Raw genomic sequence first — 21,544 nt, 5'->3', positions numbered from 1 at the left:
TTTAAAGCAAATTCAGGATTATACTTAGGCTATTTCTTACTCCTTGTGAAGTTTGTGTTCGGGGGGGAAGCTTGGAACAAAGTTGGCGACTTTTAACGGTGACAAATTGTCAATTACAGCATAAAACATTTCAAAATTCTTGAAACAATGAAATAAGGTAAAGGGGAATGAATAGACCTAGATGTTGACAGTGAAGTCATGTATTCATTTTTTTTGCTAAAAAATCCATTGTTTATCCATCCATCCATCCATCCATCCATGGTCTCTGTTAGATAATGTTATGGGAGATTCCTTTCCTTTTAGCTTTCTTATGCAAGCCTCCAGTGATTGTTCCCTTCACTTTCAACAAAACATACAATGTTGTGCCCATTTAATATAACCAGAAGATGAGAATACGACTGATGCGCCACCGTCATTCTGTCTCTCCTCCGCAAGGTATCATCCGTCTGAGCGAAGGCTTCCATGATCGCTATCCGGTGGAGGACTACCTGGACCTGTTTGACCAGGCAGCCTATCAAATCCAAGGCAACCTCACTGCAAATGCAAGCGGAACGCCCAGCCAACCAAACATCATTATAGGTAAGCTCAGGTGATGGTCTAATCATTAGGGAGAGAAGTCGGGGGTTCTTCAACTACAATTCCAGAAGAAGTATACTGCTCAGAGTATAAATATTCAAAATGAAGTCATTCTTCTGTTTCAATAATCGTTTTACTGCGAGTCCTTGAGATTCTGTAGCCAGTGATCAGTAACCAGTGAAGAGCGTGCCTAAATAATGAATCACTTTATAGAAAATGAAAATGTATTCAACAAGACCTGCAAGGTTATATCATCATGAAACTTTAAAATGTTATATGTTGCAATGTTTGATACGAATAATGTTTTATTAGACTGCTGTTGGAGTTCTATATGAAGGGGAAAGGCATTGGTCATAGTCAATATATTAAAAATATTAAAATGAGTGACAAATTTTGCAGGTTGGATTATATCAAATTTCTGGCATCATTTCTGATTAGGTTTGCAGTCCATACAAGATACCCACTGTTCTGGGTGCCCTTATTCTAATGTTAACAAGGATAAAACAAATATTGCCTAAGATTTTTTTTTCAGGGAGGGTAAATAAACAGATCCTGATGACAACACTTCCAGATTTGGCAAGAGAGATGGTTAATTAGAAGCCTAGCCAAGCGACCAGACGTAAATGAGAGTGTTTAAGAGACTTGCCGTAACCTGGCTAATCAGATCTGTCAGCAGTTTTACCCGCAATGACATTTCCCGTTCGTCGCAATCTCTTCCTTCCTTTTGTGTTAGAGCGATACGAGGGAGGACAGCCGCAGCTGCCTTCCTTCGGCCGTACGTTGGCGACGCAGGTCATGTGTCAGAGCCTCGATCTGTGAGAACGTGAACTGACAGTACACCGTGCCCTCGTCAGGTTACAGCCAATAGCACTTGGCACAGGGTGACCCGACACTTGCCAGGCACTTCTCTTGTAATCTCCCCTACAATATTACAAAGCTGCTTTTAAAGCAGCAGGTAGCGAGGTTGAAACCCAGAACGGATCCGTTGCAGCCGCCCCTCTGAAAAGAAGCGATGGCGATGTTTAAGAGAAGCGGTGACTCAGCCTGAGAGAAAATCTAACAGCTTAATGATAGTGGACTTCCCTCTCCTTCACTTTGCCACTTCACTGAAAAGCTGTAGAAAGGAGTCATTGTGTATCAGCATAGCAATAATATCCGCAGTGGGGTGGAGAAGTCTTACAAACCCTTTCCTTCTATCTGCATATCCCTCTGCCAGCCCCTCTGCTTCCATCTATCTTTGCCTTTTCTTGTCTTCCAAAGACAATCTCAAAGAGTTCCTCAGCTGCAAAGAAAAATGATTTAAGTTGTAACAATAGCCTTTTCACACCGGACTGAGTTGGCGCATTGAGCGCGGCTTAGCATGCCGCCCTCTTTTGTTTCCCACTTTAAATAAATAATCCTTGTAAGGAGGAGCGTGCCAAAACTCTGCTCAGTATTCACACAGTGCCCTGGGAGAGCGCAGCAAGGTGCGGGCCTGTGGCCAGGATCTTGGCCAGCTTCTGACTCTCTACAACTGCCGGCCAAAGCCAAGGTGCCGTGGAGCACCAGAGGTGCTCCGCTCTGGCTCTGCCATTTGTTTGCCTTATTATTGCCTCTCCCCTCTAAGCTCATTTAATGGACATGTAGACCTCTGAATGGACACGATCACAGTGTGTTTCATTTATGTCACAACACCATTAGCGGCGATTCCGTTTCACTGCTGGCGTCATCCGAGGCCCCGGCCTTCCTGCCTGACTCCGAGGGACTGGAGTCAGATAAGCCCCGTGTTGTGTTCCCTCCGAATACATCATGGCTTTAACTTCAAAGAATACGAGGAGATAATGAAGGCACAGCGAGTCTGATGAACTCGTGGATATAACTTCTCTGCACAGTCTGATAAAATTTCAGCTCTTCAATTGTTTGAACAATGACCTCATCTGACTGGTTATGAGCTGCTGCATCATCACTCTTTGATTTTCAATTTTGCTTCACGGCTGCATATGTCATTATTTTTTACATTTTCATCTTTCAAATCTTATTAAAAAAAAAAAAAAGTCATTCATATCGACTATTTACATTTTGGAAAAAACAGACGAGGTGAGTAATGATCAAAAATTGGAATCCAAAATTTTTAGGTCTTAAATCATTCAGTGATATTGCTAGAGGGATTCAACTGTGATTGATGTCTATTTTCTGTATCTTCTCTTTCTTCTACTTTCTGTTGTCTGTCAACATCGCCAGACGATTTCCTTTGAATTTGTCGTCCACGGCAATGTTCTGTGTGCAGACAACTTTATAATCCAGAGCAGCTCAGTCAAGAGTGACCGGATCTGCTTCCATTTCTTTTCCAAAAAAAAACTGAACTTTTAAAAGACAAAGATGAATATATATTTAAAAGTGTATATTGTGATTTCTTGTATAGCTCCATAAATGTGTGACGTTATTAACCATAAACTATGTGTGTTGTGCAGGGGAAGCCAGTGCGTCTACAATGTGGGACAATAACGCCTGGGTATATTTCTATGACAACACTACAGAGGGAGAGCCACCCTTCCTCATCCAGGACTTTGTCCACGCCCTGCAGCCCGACTCCCGCTTCATCGTCATGCTCAGGGATCCAGTGGAAAGGTGGGAGTAATCTTTCTTTCAAAGCCTCTCAAGCATATCTTCACCAAGCTGCCAGTAATGATGTAAAACAGCTTTGACACACATTCACAAACATCCAGCGTTCTGTCCCCACGACTGTGTATGCCGCTGACTCGCAGATGTTCCTCTGTTGGGGAAAAAAAGATGTGATTATACAAAGGATTTTTTTTGGTTCTGCTCGGTCTGACTGTAATACAAGTGTCATTATGACACATCTCTCAGATGTGTTGAAAAGTCTGCAGGACACTGCGCATTTGGGATTAGTCTCTGCTTATAACATTGAATTTCCCTCGAGAGACTTTCCAAAATCTGCTCTCTGTAATTGAAATGCAACTAAGAAGTTCATAGGAGAATTAATTGAAAGACCATAAGTTCATTGGTTTCCAAACTATGGGGTTTTAAAGGGACTGCAGCACTAAGGTGTTGTCCAGGTATCGACTGACTGTCGCCTTCTGTTACTTGTATGCTTTTGACTGCTAAACACAATAGTTCCTGATAAGATAAGATAAGATAAGATAAGATTTAGTGTTAATAGCAGAAAAAGATGGTGATGATAGAACTAAGCAAGAGATATAAAAATGTATTAATGTGCAAACAATTTTCGCATCTATGACTGTGCAAAGTATGGATTATAGTGACTATATTATACAGAAAGTAATTTCTTTCCATGGATAAGCAAGATATTGATCGTAGTGACTGTACAGCACAGAAAAGACTGTCATCTGTGAATATACATTTTTACAAGTCTGAGGGTGCAAAAATATTGACCATAGTGGGTATATAAAGGAATTCAGTTCTCAGTATGGACATTATCATCCAGATTACAAGCAACATGGACTTTATATTTTCACTGTAAACAAGATGACGTTGTCACATTACACATCCAATGAGGAAAAATGTTAAATGTTGTCAGAACAATACTGCTCCTTTAGACATTTTGGATATTTGAGTCTGTTGCTGAGATGCTACTCGGTGCTGTAATGGTGTCCTGCAGGGTCTGGGACTGAATCCCATCAGAGATGTTAGTTTAGTTATCATTCTCCCATCTCCCAAAATCTCCACTGAATGTAGGGATCATCTCTGGACCGAGCCATCTGTCTTTACCAGTCTTTACCAAACTCAACCGACCAAACTACAAGCACGCCGTGAATTACTCAAATAAGACCAAATGACTGAGTTTCCCCTTTTCTTCAGTTCCTAAGTAATATTCCAATATCAGTTAGAAAGTGTCCAACTCATTTCTTCATAGTTTTCAGATATTTGCTCACTTAAAGTTAATTTTCACAGAAAATGTACCCTTCAATTTTAAAATCAAGCTTACTTGGCAAGCTTATTTGCAAAAACAATTGATCCTGTCACAGAATCACCCAAGAAGTTTTTCCAGTATAGTTTTGTTAGCTTCTTTACAGAGCTTCAATGAAAATATATGTTATTGTAATTTTCAATGGATATTTTGCAGTGATATGGCTCCTAAAAGTTTTGTTGAGTTTTGTTTCTATAGATGAGCTCTTCATACATTGTATAATAGATTACAGTTCGGAAAGAAAGGATATTTGTTGTTGGGGAACAAACAGAGAGAGAGAGAAATATTTGTACACCACAAAGTCAGTGTGACTCTGCTATATTAAGGTTTTAAACTGGACTGAGTTGACTGCCAGCTCTTCTTGTTTTTAAGTTCATCATTTGCTTCAGTCTTTCCATGACCTCAACTCTAAAGATCATTTTCGAAAATTCATCTGGGATCCCTGAGACAAAATGTTTTCTGTGGAATCGTTGGGTTGATAAAAATCTTCCTCCTCTTCCACAATGACATTAATCATGTGCTGCACCCTGATCTTGGTGTTTTTGTGCTCACTTTCTCCATTGAGAAATGCCTTTTTCTGAAGTAAATGTTTCAAAGAGGTCATTTCTGACCAAACCTCCCCGTGCTGTGGATGGATGTACCTGCGTCCCCTTGTTTTCTGCCAGTGGAGAACTAAAGGCACTGCTGGATATCATCCAATTTCATTTGCACTTACTTTCCTTGGCTGACCACTGTGTTTCCAGTTCTCGACATACCCTTCTTTTTTGTATCGTTTCCTAAAATCTTGGACGGGCCATCTAGAAATACGTGTCAGCTGTGAAAATTCTGCCGAGCACAAAACTTGTCTGTGAGGAATGACCCGCTTGAGCCTCTTTGCTCTTCAGTACTTGTCACAGTTTCACCTTATAAACTGGCATTTGTCCAGTGTTATTCCCTTACGCAGCTCTTTCTCTCGGCCTATTCTTTAGGTCAAACCCGCATTGCGTTGCAGTTCATCAGCGCCCGTTTAGTATAATGTATAATGTTCGTACAATGATCAGTCATACACAGCCTATATGCCTGTGTCAAGATCTCGCTGGAGGCAATAACCTGTAGCTCTAATGTATTCAAACTAAGTAGATCGGAATTTAAAATGTCCAATGTGAGCCTCGGGTTTGTTTTTAAAGTGTCTCCATTGTTTGTTACAGGCTCTACTCCGACTACCTTTACTTTGGCATAGCCAATAAGTCTGCGGAGGATTTCCATGAGAAGGTGTCCGAGTCGCTGCAGTTATTTGAGGGGTGCCTTACGGAGTACACAATGCGCTCCTGTGTCTACAACACCACTGTCAACAATGCCATGCCAGTGAGTACGCCTCCCTCCTGCTTTTGAGTCCCAGCCCTATAGAATCCTCTGTATAAGCTGGTGGGAAGAAAGAAAACAGAAAAAGATTTAGAAGGACAGATGGAGTGAAATCCACACTTCATTAGCACATGCTAGGGCTTGCAGGACAGAAAAGGCCAGCTTTAGAATAGCATCTATAGTCTTTCTTTTTCCTTGAAAACCTGCGTTCTTAGTGGTGTGAACTTCCTTTTTATTCAGAAAAAAAAAAAAAAAAAAAGCTTGGAAAAAAAAACAGAGACCCAGCCTCAGTGTTAAGCTGTACGTGGTCCCAGAGTTGGGGCCTTGCCAGCTTTTCTCCAAGTGCCCCGGGGGTTTGCAGGCCGACACGGTGGGAGGAGGCGACTGCCCGTCCACCCGCCAGCTTTGTAGTCGGAGGTCCGCCTCTTCAACCGCCACCGACAAGCTTCAGAACGCTCTGGGAGAATGCTCATGCTCTGCCATCGGCCTAATTGCCCATCAGCTAATATCTCCTCAGAATTATTAGACCAGGTGAAAAGCATGTCAGCTGTCCTAATGTTGTCAGCTAAAAAAAAAAAAAACCCTAAAGCTCAGTGTTGAGGTTGAGCAGAAAATATGAATCGAAACCAGCATGAGCGAAAGACTGACCTTTACTTTTGAACCAAATCAAATTAACAAAGACGAAGTTGCTCGCCTGGCTTGTAATCATCTTTTGCTAAAGGTCTTTTGGTGCGAGGTCACAGAATGAGAGAGAAAGAGAGCGCGAGAGAGAAATTCTTTCCCAGTAACAAGGTACCTTGTGTATGCCCACGCTCGCCGTAATGAATTATTGCTTGGCAATCAATTTCAGCAACAATTAGGAAACCTGTGAGAGAAAAGTCCCCCGACGAGTTCCCACGGCCCGGGAGCTTCTGTAAATACCTGTTTCAATCAATCTCATTCAAGATCTATAGGTGTTAAAATTATACCAACAAATCATTAAATTGCAATTACCAATGCCAATTCATTGCAAAATGAAAATGAAAGTAATTGATAAGTCGAGTTTTGGATTTCAGCGCTATTGATTTTGCATGGAAAAGTATAACAAAGGGAGGAACCAAAAATATCGACATAATTTGAGGTAATAAATGAGTGTCTGGTCCCTCGGCTAAAGGTGATGTGGATTTCTAATTTGAGAGGAAACTTAATCTCTCCCAGATCCCTCAAGCACTCACACGCTTCGGTCACAAGGCCTCACAGAGACGCCTCGGCAAGGGACAGGTTACAGTGATGTTCCACTTCTGCCCAAATTAAAACACAATTATGACAGTTTAGGTAACAGAACAGTGAGTTATATGAACAGCAGGTCAAGAAGTACAGTGCATGTACGATAGCACGGACAGAAAGTTTATATAAGACAGATCCAGTGTGGAAGTCAGTCCAAACACTTTTTTTCTGACCAAGTCCAAAAAATCACCAGACCATAAAGAAGCCTGTAGTCCAGAATACTAAAATGACATATTCAGGTTACATGTACAGCTCTTCCACTATCAAATACAAGACTCCTTTTTGCTTGTAAAGGGCTGTTGAAGTCCAGGACAGTGGATTTAATGTCCCAGCTTGCTTCAGAACTTTTATACCTAATGTCAGATTCCTAACACCATTTTTCATTTAATCCTTGCACAGGGTAGAATTGCCGTTTTCATTTTATTTCATTTCATTTTATATATATTTATATATATTTTTATTGATTATTGCCTTGCTGAATACGTTACATACCGAACCTTTGAGTAGATACTTTTTTTATATATTTATCTGTCCATCTATTTTTCTTGATTTTATGTTTTTTTTAATTCTGTTTCACTTAATTTCATTCTACCTGTTTCCTATCCGCTTATTTTGCCTTATGAGAGATAGCGTACTGTATTTGCAGAAACAGGAAGAAGTGAAACAACATAAAACATGGTAAAATAAACAAAAAAAAAGACCTACAATTGGATCACATTTATTTTTACTCTGTTCATTTGATAATCCTTAAAGATGACATTAGATTTGATTCAACTTTAACATAATTACACCAATACAAGAACAAGGCAACGCAATGTAATGTCATCTAACCATTCTGTCTGAAAGCCCTCTTAAAACAAGCAATATTAAATGATTTCTCCAGCAATGCACATACAGCATTTGTCCAAATACTCCACCAACCACTGAGCAAAGGTCACCCCTCAGCACCACCACTCCACCAAACTGGTCCCAGGACAGCCCCCCCGCCATTCCTCTCCCCCAGACACTGGGCCAAATGCCCATGTGGTGCCTGGCCCCGATTGTATGTGGGAAATAAAAGAGAACGCCAGTGGAATTCCCTCCCTCTGTCTCCCTCCTCCCCGCCCGATCATCTTCCCCAAAGACATGTAATCAAGCGTGCACGCGTCCCCTTGGACGAGAAGGAAGATAGAACTTTCTCTCATTGACGCTCCTCTTTTTGTTTACCGCAGGTCAGATTGCAGGTCGGCCTTTACATTGTCTACTTATTGGACTGGCTGACTGTCTTCAGCAGGGAACAGATTCTGGTCCTGAGGCTGGAAGACCATGCGTCTAACAGGAAATACACCATGCATCAAGTCTTTGATTTCCTTAACCTGGGTGAGTGTAGTAATTTCCTGAATGCTCTCTGATCAATACAGTGCAATATAAATTACCAAGCCCAAAGCTATCAGACACTGGTAACCATTATGGACGGACATTACACACCTTTTGTGATAAGAATGGACATTTGGAATTGGTTAATTCACTCATGTGTTTTCTATCTTTTTTTATGCTTTGTTTTCATTAAAGACTCTCAAAATCATTTTGCATTGTGACAGTTGGCGTTTAATCATTTGCAAACCATCAAGTCATTTCTTGCAGATGTTTAGGTGTCTTTTTTTTTTTTGCCAACATATGTTAGCTCTTCACTAAACAATTTCATGCCGCTATTGAGATAGCAGACTTTCTTCACAGAAAACTTCTGGCTGAAATATCTTTTTCTTTGTATGCAACTTCCTCAAATTACTTGCTGTGTCTTTATAACAGTGCTAGAAACTGTATACCACATATTCTGTTAATAGACTGATTTATGTCTGAATTACTAATCCAGATAACAAGATAAGTAAAATAGCAAAACATGACCGATGCTCTCCTCTTAAAGTGCATAATAACTCCATTGCAATACATTTAATCCTTATCAGTGATGCTAACCAAAAATGTGTTTTTAAAACTTATCTTTCAATCTGCATGTCCGAGACCTAGATTCAAATCCTCTGAAATGTACTTCTGAACTTTCAAACTTCTTCCATATTTTCAACAGCAAAGGCAATATCTTTTGCCGGGGAAGGGTTTTGTGATTGTAACAGGCCCGAAAGCATGTGTACGGCAGTCAAACCCAGCTCTGCCCTTCAGTCTGGAAGCCCCTTTATTTCTGTCTGTCTGGTTCATCTCACACTTTAACTGCCCCACAGCTCAGACTTATCACTTCAAAGAGCTGCCAACACCAGCTAAGGTACAATTACCTCAGAGACTCAACCCTAATGGAAGAAATCAGGGCCCAGAGCTCTGCTGCACACGACATATCAAGCCGTACGGCCTCTTTCACATGAGCGCCGCAACCCTGTAAACTCATCTACTCATTACCCGGGGAATTGCATGTGAGAACGCAAATGTCTGAGTCAGTCGGACCTTAAACGAACACAACACTTTCAGCCCCCTCGTACTGAGTCTGCCGCGTCCCGCGGAGCCCATGGGTTAACAGTGCGAGTCATTGCCTGATGATTCATTGTTAGCAACTGGGCACGATGACATTTCTATCCTTCAGCGCCCAAACCGGAAGTGGATAGAGGGCAGTTTGACTTGGGGGGAGCAGCTAAGACCAGTGAAAATTAGAAGTGGCCTGTTGTGGGTATGACTGCTATACCGGCATTGAAAAAATTATCGTTTCTATAAGGTGATACAACAGAGAACAGAAACTACAAACCATTGGCTGTCACATTAAGAAACTGTCTGTCATTCAAATGAGACATCAGCTTATCATTTTTTTAACGTAATGTTGTTGACAAAAGCACTTTGTGTGTGTTATCAGGTCCGCTATCAACAGAAAAAGAGTCAGAGATCACAAGAAGTCCGGCATCAAACACCAGGAGGCCAGCAGACAAAAACCTGGGACCCATGCTGCCCATCACAAAAGAGATCCTGCGAGATTTCTACATGCCGTTCAATGAGAAACTGGCCAAAGTGCTGCTGAACAACTCCTTCCTGTGGGAAAACAAATCTAAACTCTGAGCATCCCCATCTCCCCCTTGATAAAAAAAAACCACTGACGTGTCAGCTAGTCCACCTGTTTTATAGTTTCATCTCTCAAGTGCCCATGAAGATATGTCTTTTTTTATTTAAATTATTTTTAAGTTATAAACGCAGAGATGAAATCAATGATAGAGAATAGCACAAGGGACTGTAGAAATTGCATGTGCGGATGTGGTGTGTGTATGTGCGTGTGTGTGTGTGTGTGTGCACGATTGCGAGCGAGAGAGAGAGAGGACAAGAGATGGAGAGATAAAGAAAGGGGGAGAAATGTTGACAGGACTTTTTGTGACAAGATGTACAAAATTCAGTAGACATTAAAAGTGAATTCAATGATACTAATTCCCATTTCGTCAGGTTTTGGTTTGATCGATTTAGTGTTTGTCTAGCAAGCTGAACTGGAAAACAAACATGTTTTTTTTTTGTCCAAGTTTTGAGGATATCATGCCAGACAAATGGGTTTGTTGATCATAACATATAGTGATTCATAGTGAGGTGCTCAAGGGCAACAGCTGTGATCACAGCAAGGGGAAGGAGCAGTGCAACACAACACTACTCTCTACTGCCCAATCTTTATCATTGCAGGTTTTTATTACACTGCAGATATCGCTGTAGCTGCCTCGGTTATGTACCTGCAGCTTTAAGTGTGGATCACATCCTGCAAATTCCATGTTTGGTTAGTAAAGATTTATAAAAAATATCAGGTATGAAAGACGTAAAAAATTAATATATCACCTGTCCTGTCCTGAAAAAACACCAATTGTTGACAGGGTTGCATGAAAATACTTGAGGCTTTTAAATCTGGCAATCTCTTTATAAACTGACCTGGCAAATGAGGGACAGGATTCGTGGTCAGGTCTCACTTTGCAATTACCAGTTTTTAATTTTAACAGGACTAAAATAATTCTGCCCAAATTAGAGGGGACATCCCATTTCCCCACACCAGAGGGCAGAGAGGGAATATACATTTGCAGTGTACACTAAAGGTTTATGGAAGCTTGCTGCGACAGTGAATTCTGCATAAAATACGATTCTCTTTTCTTATAAAGAAAAAGATGTGTCTTATTTCAACAACAAAAAAAAACAATAGAAGATGTCAGAAGTTAGGTATCATATTTCTGTCAGCATCATAGCCTTCCTCCCGAGCGTTCCCACAAAAACAAACTGACCCAAATACCACAGGAAGACCTGCATTCACACAGATATATTGCTTCTTTTGGTGTGTTGTCCACAGGATATGCAGGTCCATAACTGCAAAGTGCCAGTATCTTTAAACTTCTCTTTGCAGTGAGGAAATCAAGACAATCTGACCCAGGGAGAAAAAAATGTGATTGCAAATCAATTGCATATTTTTTTTGGAGCTGGAAGATTCAGCTGGCTGACTGACAAGTTGTGCTTCAGTGAGACTCTAATCAACTTTAGTTTCTGTGGAATTCACCAATATCATCAGAGCATTTTATCCTCTTTGGGGCTATAGTTCTGCTAGGTGACAGAAAAAAAGGATAATTTTTACATTTTAACTCTAATACTCTTCCGTTCTGATTATTGCCATTATTAATGTTGGCCTCAAAAAAGCCAAAACACATTGTAGATAGAGGAATTCATTTTCATGCTTTTTTGTTATTGGGAGAATAATGTAGGGAACCCCTTCATAGATCTGAAATGCTAAATACACACTGTTTAACCTAATCACTTTCCACCAGGATTCCCAAATCAGCACAGCAAAGATGCAGGAGTGATGATAATAAAATTCAACCCAGGGGAACTCTAGTTGATTTGGAGCCTCAAAGTTAAATGCCTGTGAAGGAAATGTGATATGAGCAGTAGCTGTGCTGTGCAGGGTTTGTAAAATACCAGCTCAGCAGCAGAACAGAAAAGCAAAGGGAACCTCAGACCTTGAAAAATCTGCTGTATCATTGAGCACCTTTGAAATAAGATAAAATAAAATAAAATAAAATAAAATAAGAGATGGAAATATCTGGGAGAAATTGTGGAACATAGAAAGAAACACAAATAAGTGTCAAGCATCATAAACAACATACACAGGTGTGCTAAAGCTTACTTTAGTTTCTTACCACCCTTTTACTTCCTCCCTCGTCATTAGGGGAAATGTTAATTCCCAATTTATTTATTCTTGTTCCTCTAAATTATTTTGTTCTTAGCACTTGACACAGTTGACTTGCACTTGATAGAACTTCCCATTTTACTATCAGTTTTTATTGTTTTTTAAGCTTTTACCCACTTATTTTCTTGTTTTCATCACCAGCCCTAAACAAAGCAATTTTGTTCCACTTACTGCCTTTTAGAAAGATATGGAAGGAACAACAAAGATGTGAATTAATTGAAACTTAATCTACAGTAAAATTCATATCCACACGCTCCACATGGATTCAAATTAAAGGGCAAGACTTGGATTTTAGTTTAGGGGACGTCTTCTGAGCCAATTTCACCCGTCGGAATTAAAGGTGCATTTTGTATACGTTTATATTTTGTTATGCTATGATTTGTACCTCTGAAACTGGAGCAGGCTGGCTGAAGTTACAAATACAGGAAAAAGGCAACCAAGTTATATAACCATAATAGGCCGGAAGACCCAGCCGAAACCCCATTGAATTCTGCCGTAGCTGAAGATTAACTCAAAAAAGGAAGTTAATCCCTGGCCATACTTAAAGAAACACTTTGGCTTCAAGTTCAAGACAGGCCACAGTTTATAATGCGGTGTGAGCTGTGTTTGCATGTGGATAAAAAACTGGCAGCTTAAAAAGTTAGTTGACTGTCTTAACAAAGAAAGGGTAAGGAGTCGGTGTGAGGGAAAATAATTTGTCGGTGGATGGGTGACTGGTCGAATTTTGGAGCAAACAAAAAAAAAAAGTTGTGTTTATGAGTGCGGGACCACAAAAAGGAAGGAAAGGAATGAATTTTATTCACCCTCCAAGTCACCCTGTTTGCACTAAAAGCCTTTACATTTAGACTGAAAACACTGTTAGTTTGTCAATGAAGAAAAAAAGGATCTCAGATCAGTGTGTAACCTGCCTCAGTGTTCAATAAGTCACGTATCACCCTTTGGAAATATATGTAGAAAAATATATATGCAAAGACTGCACTGAATTATGGGACAAAGGCACATGGCCATTTTCCCACTGCAGCCTAACAAAGTCCATCTGAAGTGTCTGTCGGCGGCTCGCTGTTGAATGTAGCACAAAAGGGGGTGCAAGAATAGCCGTGGAAGTATTAAACCAAAGGACAATCGTGTCTTTCACCTGTCAAGGAGTGAGTTTTTCCTGGCTGCACGGCATCTTATCGACTGGCCGCTGTGTCCTTTATCCCATTCTGAACCGGCAGATATAAAAGGCCCAAGCCCATGAATATGCCTAAGTCACACCGGCTGATATTTTCAATAAATACGGGCACTGGAGTTTATTTTCAGTCGGTCTACATATGTAATCCCACAGTTGTTATGATAACATGCAAAACTTCTCCCATTGGCTCAGACTTTTCATCCGTGCCTTCGTCACTTCCCATCTGAATAACTGTCCTGGATTTTGAGAACAAACTGGAATGGCTCCAGTTTTTGCAGAGCTCACCAACACCAAGCCTTGCCAGCTCATCGCCGCCACCCTCATCCATCCTCATTGGCTCCCGATCAAGTCCCACATCTACAAAATCTTTCTCCTCACCCACAGATTCCTCTGTGAATTGGAATTGCTATCGGACGGCCTCTGACCGTAACGTATACCAGCCACAAAACGTTTGGGGACAGAGCCTTTAGCCTTTTGTGATGCATCAAATATTATTCCTTCATTTCGTGGATTTCCAGCCAAAGCCTGACTTGGGGTCCCATAATAGCAATGTGTATTAAGTTGATAAGTGGAAGATCAACGAAAGAATTTTCAATCTAGTTTTTACTAGAATGGTATTAAACACCATCTAAAAAAAAGAATTAACTGTTCTATGATCACTTCCTGTTTGTCAATTCTTCATCCCAGCAGCCTGGCGATGGATTCCTTAACTTGTGATAACCTATAATGCTCAGGCAGGACATTTCAGGTGACGTTCAAGAGGTTCAGGACAGAAAGTTGGATGAGGCTGAGGAAAACTTTCTCCCCAGGTCTATCTCTCCTCTGGCAGTTTGGTTAAGTTTGGCAGAAAGTTATAGCAGTGTGCCTTCTATCCCACTTTTCTTTATTGCATTTCAGCCATTTGTTGAATTAAACTTTAACTTTCTGCTTTTACAGTCCACTGTGTTATTGGTCCATTATGTGTTACTCCGTGTGCACACTGTAAACCCAAACAAGTTGACAGGAATTAAAAACAAAATGAAGGCCTCGCCTCCAATACACGAGTTCATTCCAACAAGCTATGCAAAAAAAAAGAAAAAGGCTCCTTTTGAATCCATGTTGTGTTGTTGTTACTGATTAACCAGAAAGGAAGATTTGGGAAAACAACTATATGCAACAACTGCTTGCAATACATCATGCTAACTGAGTTCTCTGACAGCCTGCCTGTTATATTTGAAGAGGATTTGTGAGCACTGGTTGTAGGTCAGAGAGCTTTATCAGAATAGGGAAAGAAAAAAATAAAAAGAAATTTGATAAAAATGCACTCACACAGTCATCATCAACCTTCAACCTGCAATTTTTGTGTAGTGCAGTCTTGTACTACCTAACATTTGTGCAATATTAATGGCTAAGCTTAAAACATCTGTTTGTAATATACATTGGTATGCTGTTTTATCTCTTTTGGACTCGTATTCTAGAAATACAAATAGTTGCTATAGGCGAGACAGGTGATCCCAAATGCACTGCTTACTTCTCCACACAGTGAACTTAACAAATCACATACCCTGTAGTTATTTTTATTCTTTTCAGCATTTCAAGGCTCTATTAAAGAAATATAACTCGAGGGTTAAGCCAGATCAGAAACCTCTGCCTCGGTTATTAATTTTATTTTCCCAGTTAAGCGTAGGCATGCTTCCAAAATGCTAAGCGGATCAATTCAACTGCTTTCGTAGAACCACATCATTAACAGCGGAGAAGGCGATGTAGCAGATGATTCTTCTTCATTTTCCTCACCTTCTTTGGCCTCTAATGGAAATGCCGTTCTACTGACGCTCAAATGGGTTGGATGCATCTAGGGTCCTTGCTCAGCAGTAACTCTCACCTTCAACTACAAGCATTCGGCAACAAGCACTGAGGAGGCTTCTGCAGTTTGCATTTCTCCACCCCGCAAAATGCCGTAGACACTCTCGACGAGCACTTTCCTTATTTTGACGATAACAATTCTGCCGTGTTTTAATGATTCAATTCCCTTTTTCATTTTGAAATTGTTATCATGGCACAAAATGCTGAATTCATTTTGTACATCTGAGACAATTCATGAATAAGAAACAATATCCTATAGCGAAAAATAATAAAGGGTGTTTTGTCACGACTGGGTGTTGCGTCAAACGTAATCAGAGATGATCGTACGCGAAGTCTTGATTCTATTAAGACCTCTTTCCATTTAGATTGAAAACAGTGACTGTTATTAAAATTGAACATCTGGTTTGTTTTGGTTTAATCCTGCTGGAGATCGTACTGTCCGCAGTCATTGTGAACAAAGAATTAGAAACACAGGTGTTCAGGAAGAGAGGAAGGAGTGGGCGTCGCTGCCGCGCTGCATCGGGATCCAGGCCACCATGTAGGGAAGCCGACATTGTTACCGAGAGGCTCGGGGTCTAAGGGTAAGCTTTTTCATTACCTAAGGGTCTCTAAAGGGGAAAGATTCCTGGAAACCGCAGCGGTCCTGAAGTGAAGGATGAAGGTATGATAAATGTAATAGTTTATGTTGGGCCCATTAAAAAATCTATCATAAGTGCACAGAGCCAATTCAGAGAGTATTAAACCGTGACGAATATTGCAGACGATGTTAAAGACAGATGTCTGAATCGATTCTACTTCAGTATGTATTAGATTCAAATCTGCATTAAAGGTTTTAGCCACAATGGGGAGGGTGGAAAATACAGCGCTGTTATTAGCATTTTAGTTGAACTGTGGTTAATTTATATTTTCAGCAGCTACTGGAAACATTAGTATTATTTCAGTTCAGAGGTATCAAATCTTTCAGATCCCAACCGCCAAAGAGAAGGAGCCAGAAATGTTGGACTCTCATTAATCGCCAAGGGGATTCCATATAGAGCTTTTAGGGATATCCAGCTGAATTTTGATACATGTTTCAATATCTAAATATGACTGGTAATTTAGTACCTTTTAAACATTGTATTCTGATTTTTTTTTTATATCAATGTCATGAATCAAATGAGTTAAAAAACTGATTAGCCCTATAATGATAATAAGGCGGGATTTAAATTTTTGTCAAATGTATTCCGTGTGTTAAATGATGCTTTTGGAATTTCTGCATCTGACTCACGTGTATCATGTGCAGGTAACAACTTCTTTCCTTTTCACCCGTGCATTCAGCGGGTTCATGAAGTATTTTCGGATCACCCGATGTCATTGGTTTAAACAGTGAATCTTAGGGGCTACAAATAGCTGAGGGGAATTAAAAACGGTCAGATGAAAGCTGCCCGGATCATTTCTTGTGGGAAATTAGCCCGCCACGTCACTCTCACTGTCATCCAGCCACATGGGCTGCAGAACTACATACCCCTCCCACCTTCTTCTCTCATCCTCAGCTGACCAGCTCCTCATCACGCTCCAGCACTGTGCCAAAGCTGTCAGCTGCTCCGACACACTGGGCTACTTAGCATGATTCAGATCCTTTTTCAAAACCCACCTATTCAAAGTATGAACTTCTCTCTCTAATGCAAAATGAATACCTTCATCAATTAACAGCAATGGGTTCAATGAAAAATATCAAATCAAACTTTCCTGTTCGTTTGGACGGGTCTGATCAGGGTTACATTTTGTTGTGGTTCATGTCAGGATGAATGTTACAGGTATATACATTTACCTTGAGTGATAATGCATCAATCTATGAAACAAGTCCAAGCTGACAGTGTCTTCAAGAGTCAAAGCGTTTCATAAGGTTTCAAGTGACATTTAAGATGTATGTCAAAGCTTCACCTTCAGCCACAAAATGTTATGTAATCTGTCATTGCACTTTTTGTGAGACTAGGGCTTTTATCATTTCAGACTAAAGAAGTTAATTCTAAAAACAGCATGTCACTACATGTAATATACTTGAAATTCCAGTATAGTATCAATTTTCTGTTTGCTATCAGAAATTTGACACGACCAAAATGAAATTTCAACACTGATGTCACAATATATTCTGACATTCAGGGATTTGACTTGTGTGTACATATAATTTTCCCGGCCTGTCTGAATAGCCATTTGGCTGCAAGTTGAATTTAACCCCTATTGAAATGCATGTTTTGATGTGCGTGCATTCCAAGGTCATGATAGAATGTGGGTTTAGGACAATAAATGCATCATCCTGCATTTTATATACTATATATTGTACTAAGACTAAGTAGGTTTGTCTTCTAGCGGCGGACCTGTTTGTCCTCAATAACTCTTAACATCAGAATTCATTACAGATATTGCCTACAAGCCACTCTGACACACTCAAGGTTGAATTTGATAGACAATCACAAAATGTGTTTACATGTATAACATTTTAGTAGCATGTGCAGAATATGTAGAAATTATAATACCACTAAGTAGCAAATAATTTGTCATCTTAATCCCTATCAATACAGCCCTGATTTTTTGTTACATGTTAAAAGCAGAGAAGATTCACTGTATGATAGTATAATATTGTATTATTTCTCACTTCTCTCAGTTATCTCCTTTTTTAAGGGAGGCCATTATTCATGACTTTTTTTTTCCCACCCCCAGTTTCTCTCTTATATAAACTAGCTCCCTATTTCATCAATTATAAGTTGCCAAATCAGCAGCAGGGAAGCATTTTCTCTTGAGCCTCTAGCCTGTCTCTCTGGGCACTGATGTCCAGTTAATTATAATTCAGTGGGGATTTTCACATTAAGTGACTATGGAGATTCAGACACCTCCTCTCTGCTATCTTAAGTGTTCCTCTTCAAGGAAGAAAACTATTGTTACTCAATTCCTCAGCTGCTCTACGCCACGGCCCGGTAAGTGGCCCTGGAGTAAGAGAGGTTGTGTAATAATTGAAAAGTTGCCGGGTCGATCCCATGGCTCCCTAGAGACCATGTCACAGTGTCCTTGAACAAGAGAAAGTTAGAACCCCAAACAAGTCCTTTTCTGCATGGGAGCCCCCTGCCACAAATGTTCAAATTAAACATTGTAGTCTCACTATTCATGGATTTTTCTGTCTCACTTCCTCTGAGGATTTTCATTAAAAATGTGTTGAAAAATGCAGACCACGTCTTTAATAACATCTAATCTCCCCCTGTGCACCACCCTGCAAACGGGTGGGAGACAATCTATGGGCTGTCTTTTTTTTTTTCTAACAAGCACAAAAGCATTTGCTTGACTTTTTTTAATATCAAACAAAAGGAAACACGCATTAGAAAACCATCTGACTTCTGTTTTCTCAGGACAACAAAAACAAATTCCTCAAGCATTTATCAAGGCCTTTTCAAATTTATAACAGCAAAGATGGAATCAATCTACTTAATCTACCAGATTAATCTACTAGATCAATCTACTAGAAGTGAATACAGTCACATCATCAGCATACAGCACCTAATTCCTAAAAAAAATAGAAACAGAAATAGAAAAATAGAAATAGTAAACAACAAAAATGATGGCATGATTAGCATGATTTCACCCATAATAAACGATTTAGTTGCGCATTATTCACAGATTAGAGGAGATTTTGAAAGACACTAACCGTACATTTTGGGAAATACAGCATTGGAAGGGTTTCCTTATTTACAGGATGGTTTTGAATACAAGAAAATGCTTTGGTTCAGGTGCCACTTTAGATATATGCAGCCTGAATTGTTTGTACAAAGTAGGCTTGCCTCAAGAAGCATCACAACAGCTTCGCTTCACTCATTTGGAGATGTGGACACTTTTAGAGTAGCGCTTGCTCAGAAACGACAAGAACTTTAGAGTAGAATGTTCTTGTCTACTTGATCGTCTTCCCCTTATCTCTCCATCTATTTCCTTTTCGCTTCCTCCCAGACAGTCTCGGATGTAGTCTTGTGGAGGAGTGGGCGAACAGTGAATGCCTGCCTAGCTGACAAAGTGCCAGCCGAACACGGGCTCCTCCAGCCTCGAGCTGTCCACCCACGACAGAGCCTTTTTTGTGATCAGCTTGCAGCCTCGGCATCCACTAGACTCCTTTGAGAGGTCCAAGGTGCAAGGAACGTTTTTCAAGCAACCCTTTAGACTTCTTTTGTATGTAATGTCCGACTAAATCAGCTGTGTGTAATGAACCAGTGCATTTAAATTGGAGAGCGTCCAGGCAGGGCACCAGGATTATTAAAGAGATCATTTCTGCGCCTTAGTTTTTCTTGCCTGAGGTTGCTGAAATGTCAAAAGCTGTACTTATTAGTTGTGCAAATGCTCCATGGACTCCTTCCTGTTCTTATGACTGGATCTTTTGAGCCTAAGGCTAGACAATCTTTGACTTAGCCAGACTTGAAATGCTTCACAAAAGCCAAAAATTACATGTGGAGAACCATCTGACAAAATTTTATCTATCAATCACATTGAACCCAATCATAAATCTTCAAGACATGGCATTTTAAGAGTTGGTAGATGCAGTGTTGGACCACACTTGTGTGATTCTGGCCTGATGACTGCAGCTGTAGTCATGTCTGTCAGTGTGAGACAGAGAGAAAAGAGCTTCACCGAGAGCAGACGGCGCTGATGTGATCAGTAGTGACACATCGGCCTTTGTATTGGAACATGCCTTGACACGCCACAGTTTGTTCAATTAAATTTTATTTTTTTGTGTTAAATACTGTATGAACAGGTCAAACCGGTTCAACTACAAAAACAAAACACCATAATTAGATATAGCATGTTCCCCAGCATTTTTAAACAGGAACTATTCTCAAACTCTTCCTGTTTTTCAGTCAATGCAAAGGACTAAAAGTGAAATGGTCACTTCTGTTTTCTTGAGAATAGATATTTCATGCCATTTTGGCCTAAACACACCCCTACACGGATCAGGAAACTCGCCTCCGCCTCTCGTTTGGACACACAGAATATAAACATAGGAGAGTCCCCGAGCTGATTTCCTTGCGGGAAAGAGAAAACTCACTTCTTGTTCGAGCAGCTCCTGCTGCAGACAGAGTGGGAGGAGATGGAGAAGAAAGTGGACCTTGAATGTGTCAATGTATGTTTTCCTGGGGGATTTCATCAATATCTCAAATCTACCCACACCAATACAATGGCTGTGAAATGTGTCAGCCGCCCTGGACTGATTAAACTGCTGGGGAAAAACCCAAAGCTTTCTTTTTGAGTCACCTGCCAGCATCTTATTGCAAGAAGCCCTTGTCTGTCTGCCTGCCTCTTTCCTCTCCTCTCCCTCATCTCCTGCTCTCTGTGTTTCTCCCTCCCTCACTGCATTTTTCCCAGGCTGAGGCGTCCATGGACCCTCTGGCTCCGCTGCTTTCGTCAGTGACTTGGAGCGCTCCGAGAACTTTGTGAACTCTTTGTGTTGGAGTGGGAAGGGAAAGGAAGGAGAGCAGTTGATGGGACACAGCCTGGCAGCTGCAACAGACTCCTCTGGAGACATTATCGGGGCTCTCAGCTGGAGATAAGCCCAAGGGTCATGACAAGAAAGCGCCTCAGCCTCCTCATCCCCCTAGCTCTGCTGGGACTCCTTGTGTGGCTTGCAAACTTCAGCCATGGCTCTGACGACGAGGATTATTACATGCAAGAGCTGCTGTCGAGAGAACAATACAATCAGGTCCAAAGGTTGGAGAAACCTGGGGCCTCTATACCTGACAGACCAGAGCACCCCAGCCAATACCCTGCCAAGAAAGTACCTAAGGAGAAAACCACTGCAAATGCAAAATCAGGTAAAGGCACTGCCACCTTTCAGCAGTTTAACTTGATCTGTGCACTGTGTTGATCCTCTACACTTTTATCTCATTGCGTGCACTGGCATTTACTCAGAAATCAGCAAAATGTTGCAGCAACCATATCAGGAAACTCTGTCATGCGAGGTTTTAAGAGGCAAGAAAACTCGAGTTTTTTTTTTTCAAGTATCTCTCAATTGAATATTGCCACTAGATGACAGTGCATAGCTAATAATTGTCAACTTTTAACATTCCAGTTGAGGAAGAGTCAATGCAGTTTTCAACTGAATAGAAAGCAAAGAACTAAATTGAAAAAACAACAGTCAATATTGACTGTCACTTGTTTAATGTTTTTTTTTTAAGTCTGATTTGTGTCACAGTATCTTTTAAGGGTGATACATTTAAGCCAGGTCTTCATCTTT

At 40.6% G+C, this 21,544-nt stretch overlaps 2 protein-coding genes across 3 annotated transcripts in view; both read left to right on the top strand.

Annotated features, from left to right (window-relative positions):
* Positions 1–11,248, top strand: part of chst15b (carbohydrate (N-acetylgalactosamine 4-sulfate 6-O) sulfotransferase 15b) — a 46,173-nt gene extending 34,925 nt beyond the window's left edge. Inside the window, exons 4-8 of the mRNA XM_086139708.1 lie at positions 436–579; positions 3,027–3,183; positions 5,692–5,848; positions 8,323–8,470; positions 9,942–11,248. Of these exons, the coding sequence (XP_085995834.1) occupies positions 436–579; positions 3,027–3,183; positions 5,692–5,848; positions 8,323–8,470; positions 9,942–10,141 (806 nt within the window). The 3' untranslated portion in view covers positions 10,142–11,248. The remainder of the gene's footprint in view (positions 1–435; positions 580–3,026; positions 3,184–5,691; positions 5,849–8,322; positions 8,471–9,941) is intronic.
* A 4,616-nt stretch (positions 11,249–15,864) lies between these two features.
* cpxm2 (carboxypeptidase X (M14 family), member 2) overlaps positions 15,865–21,544 on the top strand; it is a 34,125-nt gene continuing 28,445 nt past the window's right edge. The window contains exons 1-2 of one of the 2 annotated variants that reach the window (XM_086140027.1): positions 15,865–15,881; positions 20,677–21,122. In XM_086140027.1, coding sequence (XP_085996153.1) covers positions 20,873–21,122 — 250 coding nt within the window. In that variant the 5' untranslated portion in view covers positions 15,865–15,881; positions 20,677–20,872. The other variant, XM_086140026.1, reaches the window with a different exon arrangement.

Source organism: Fistularia commersonii, chromosome 32 (genome assembly GCF_037954325.1).
Source record: "Fistularia commersonii isolate RoL2024-O1a breed Wild chromosome 32, RoL_Fcom_v1.0, whole genome shotgun sequence".
NCBI lineage: Eukaryota > Metazoa > Chordata > Actinopteri > Syngnathiformes > Fistulariidae > Fistularia > Fistularia commersonii.
This window is presented reverse-complemented; position numbering and strand designations above follow the sequence as displayed.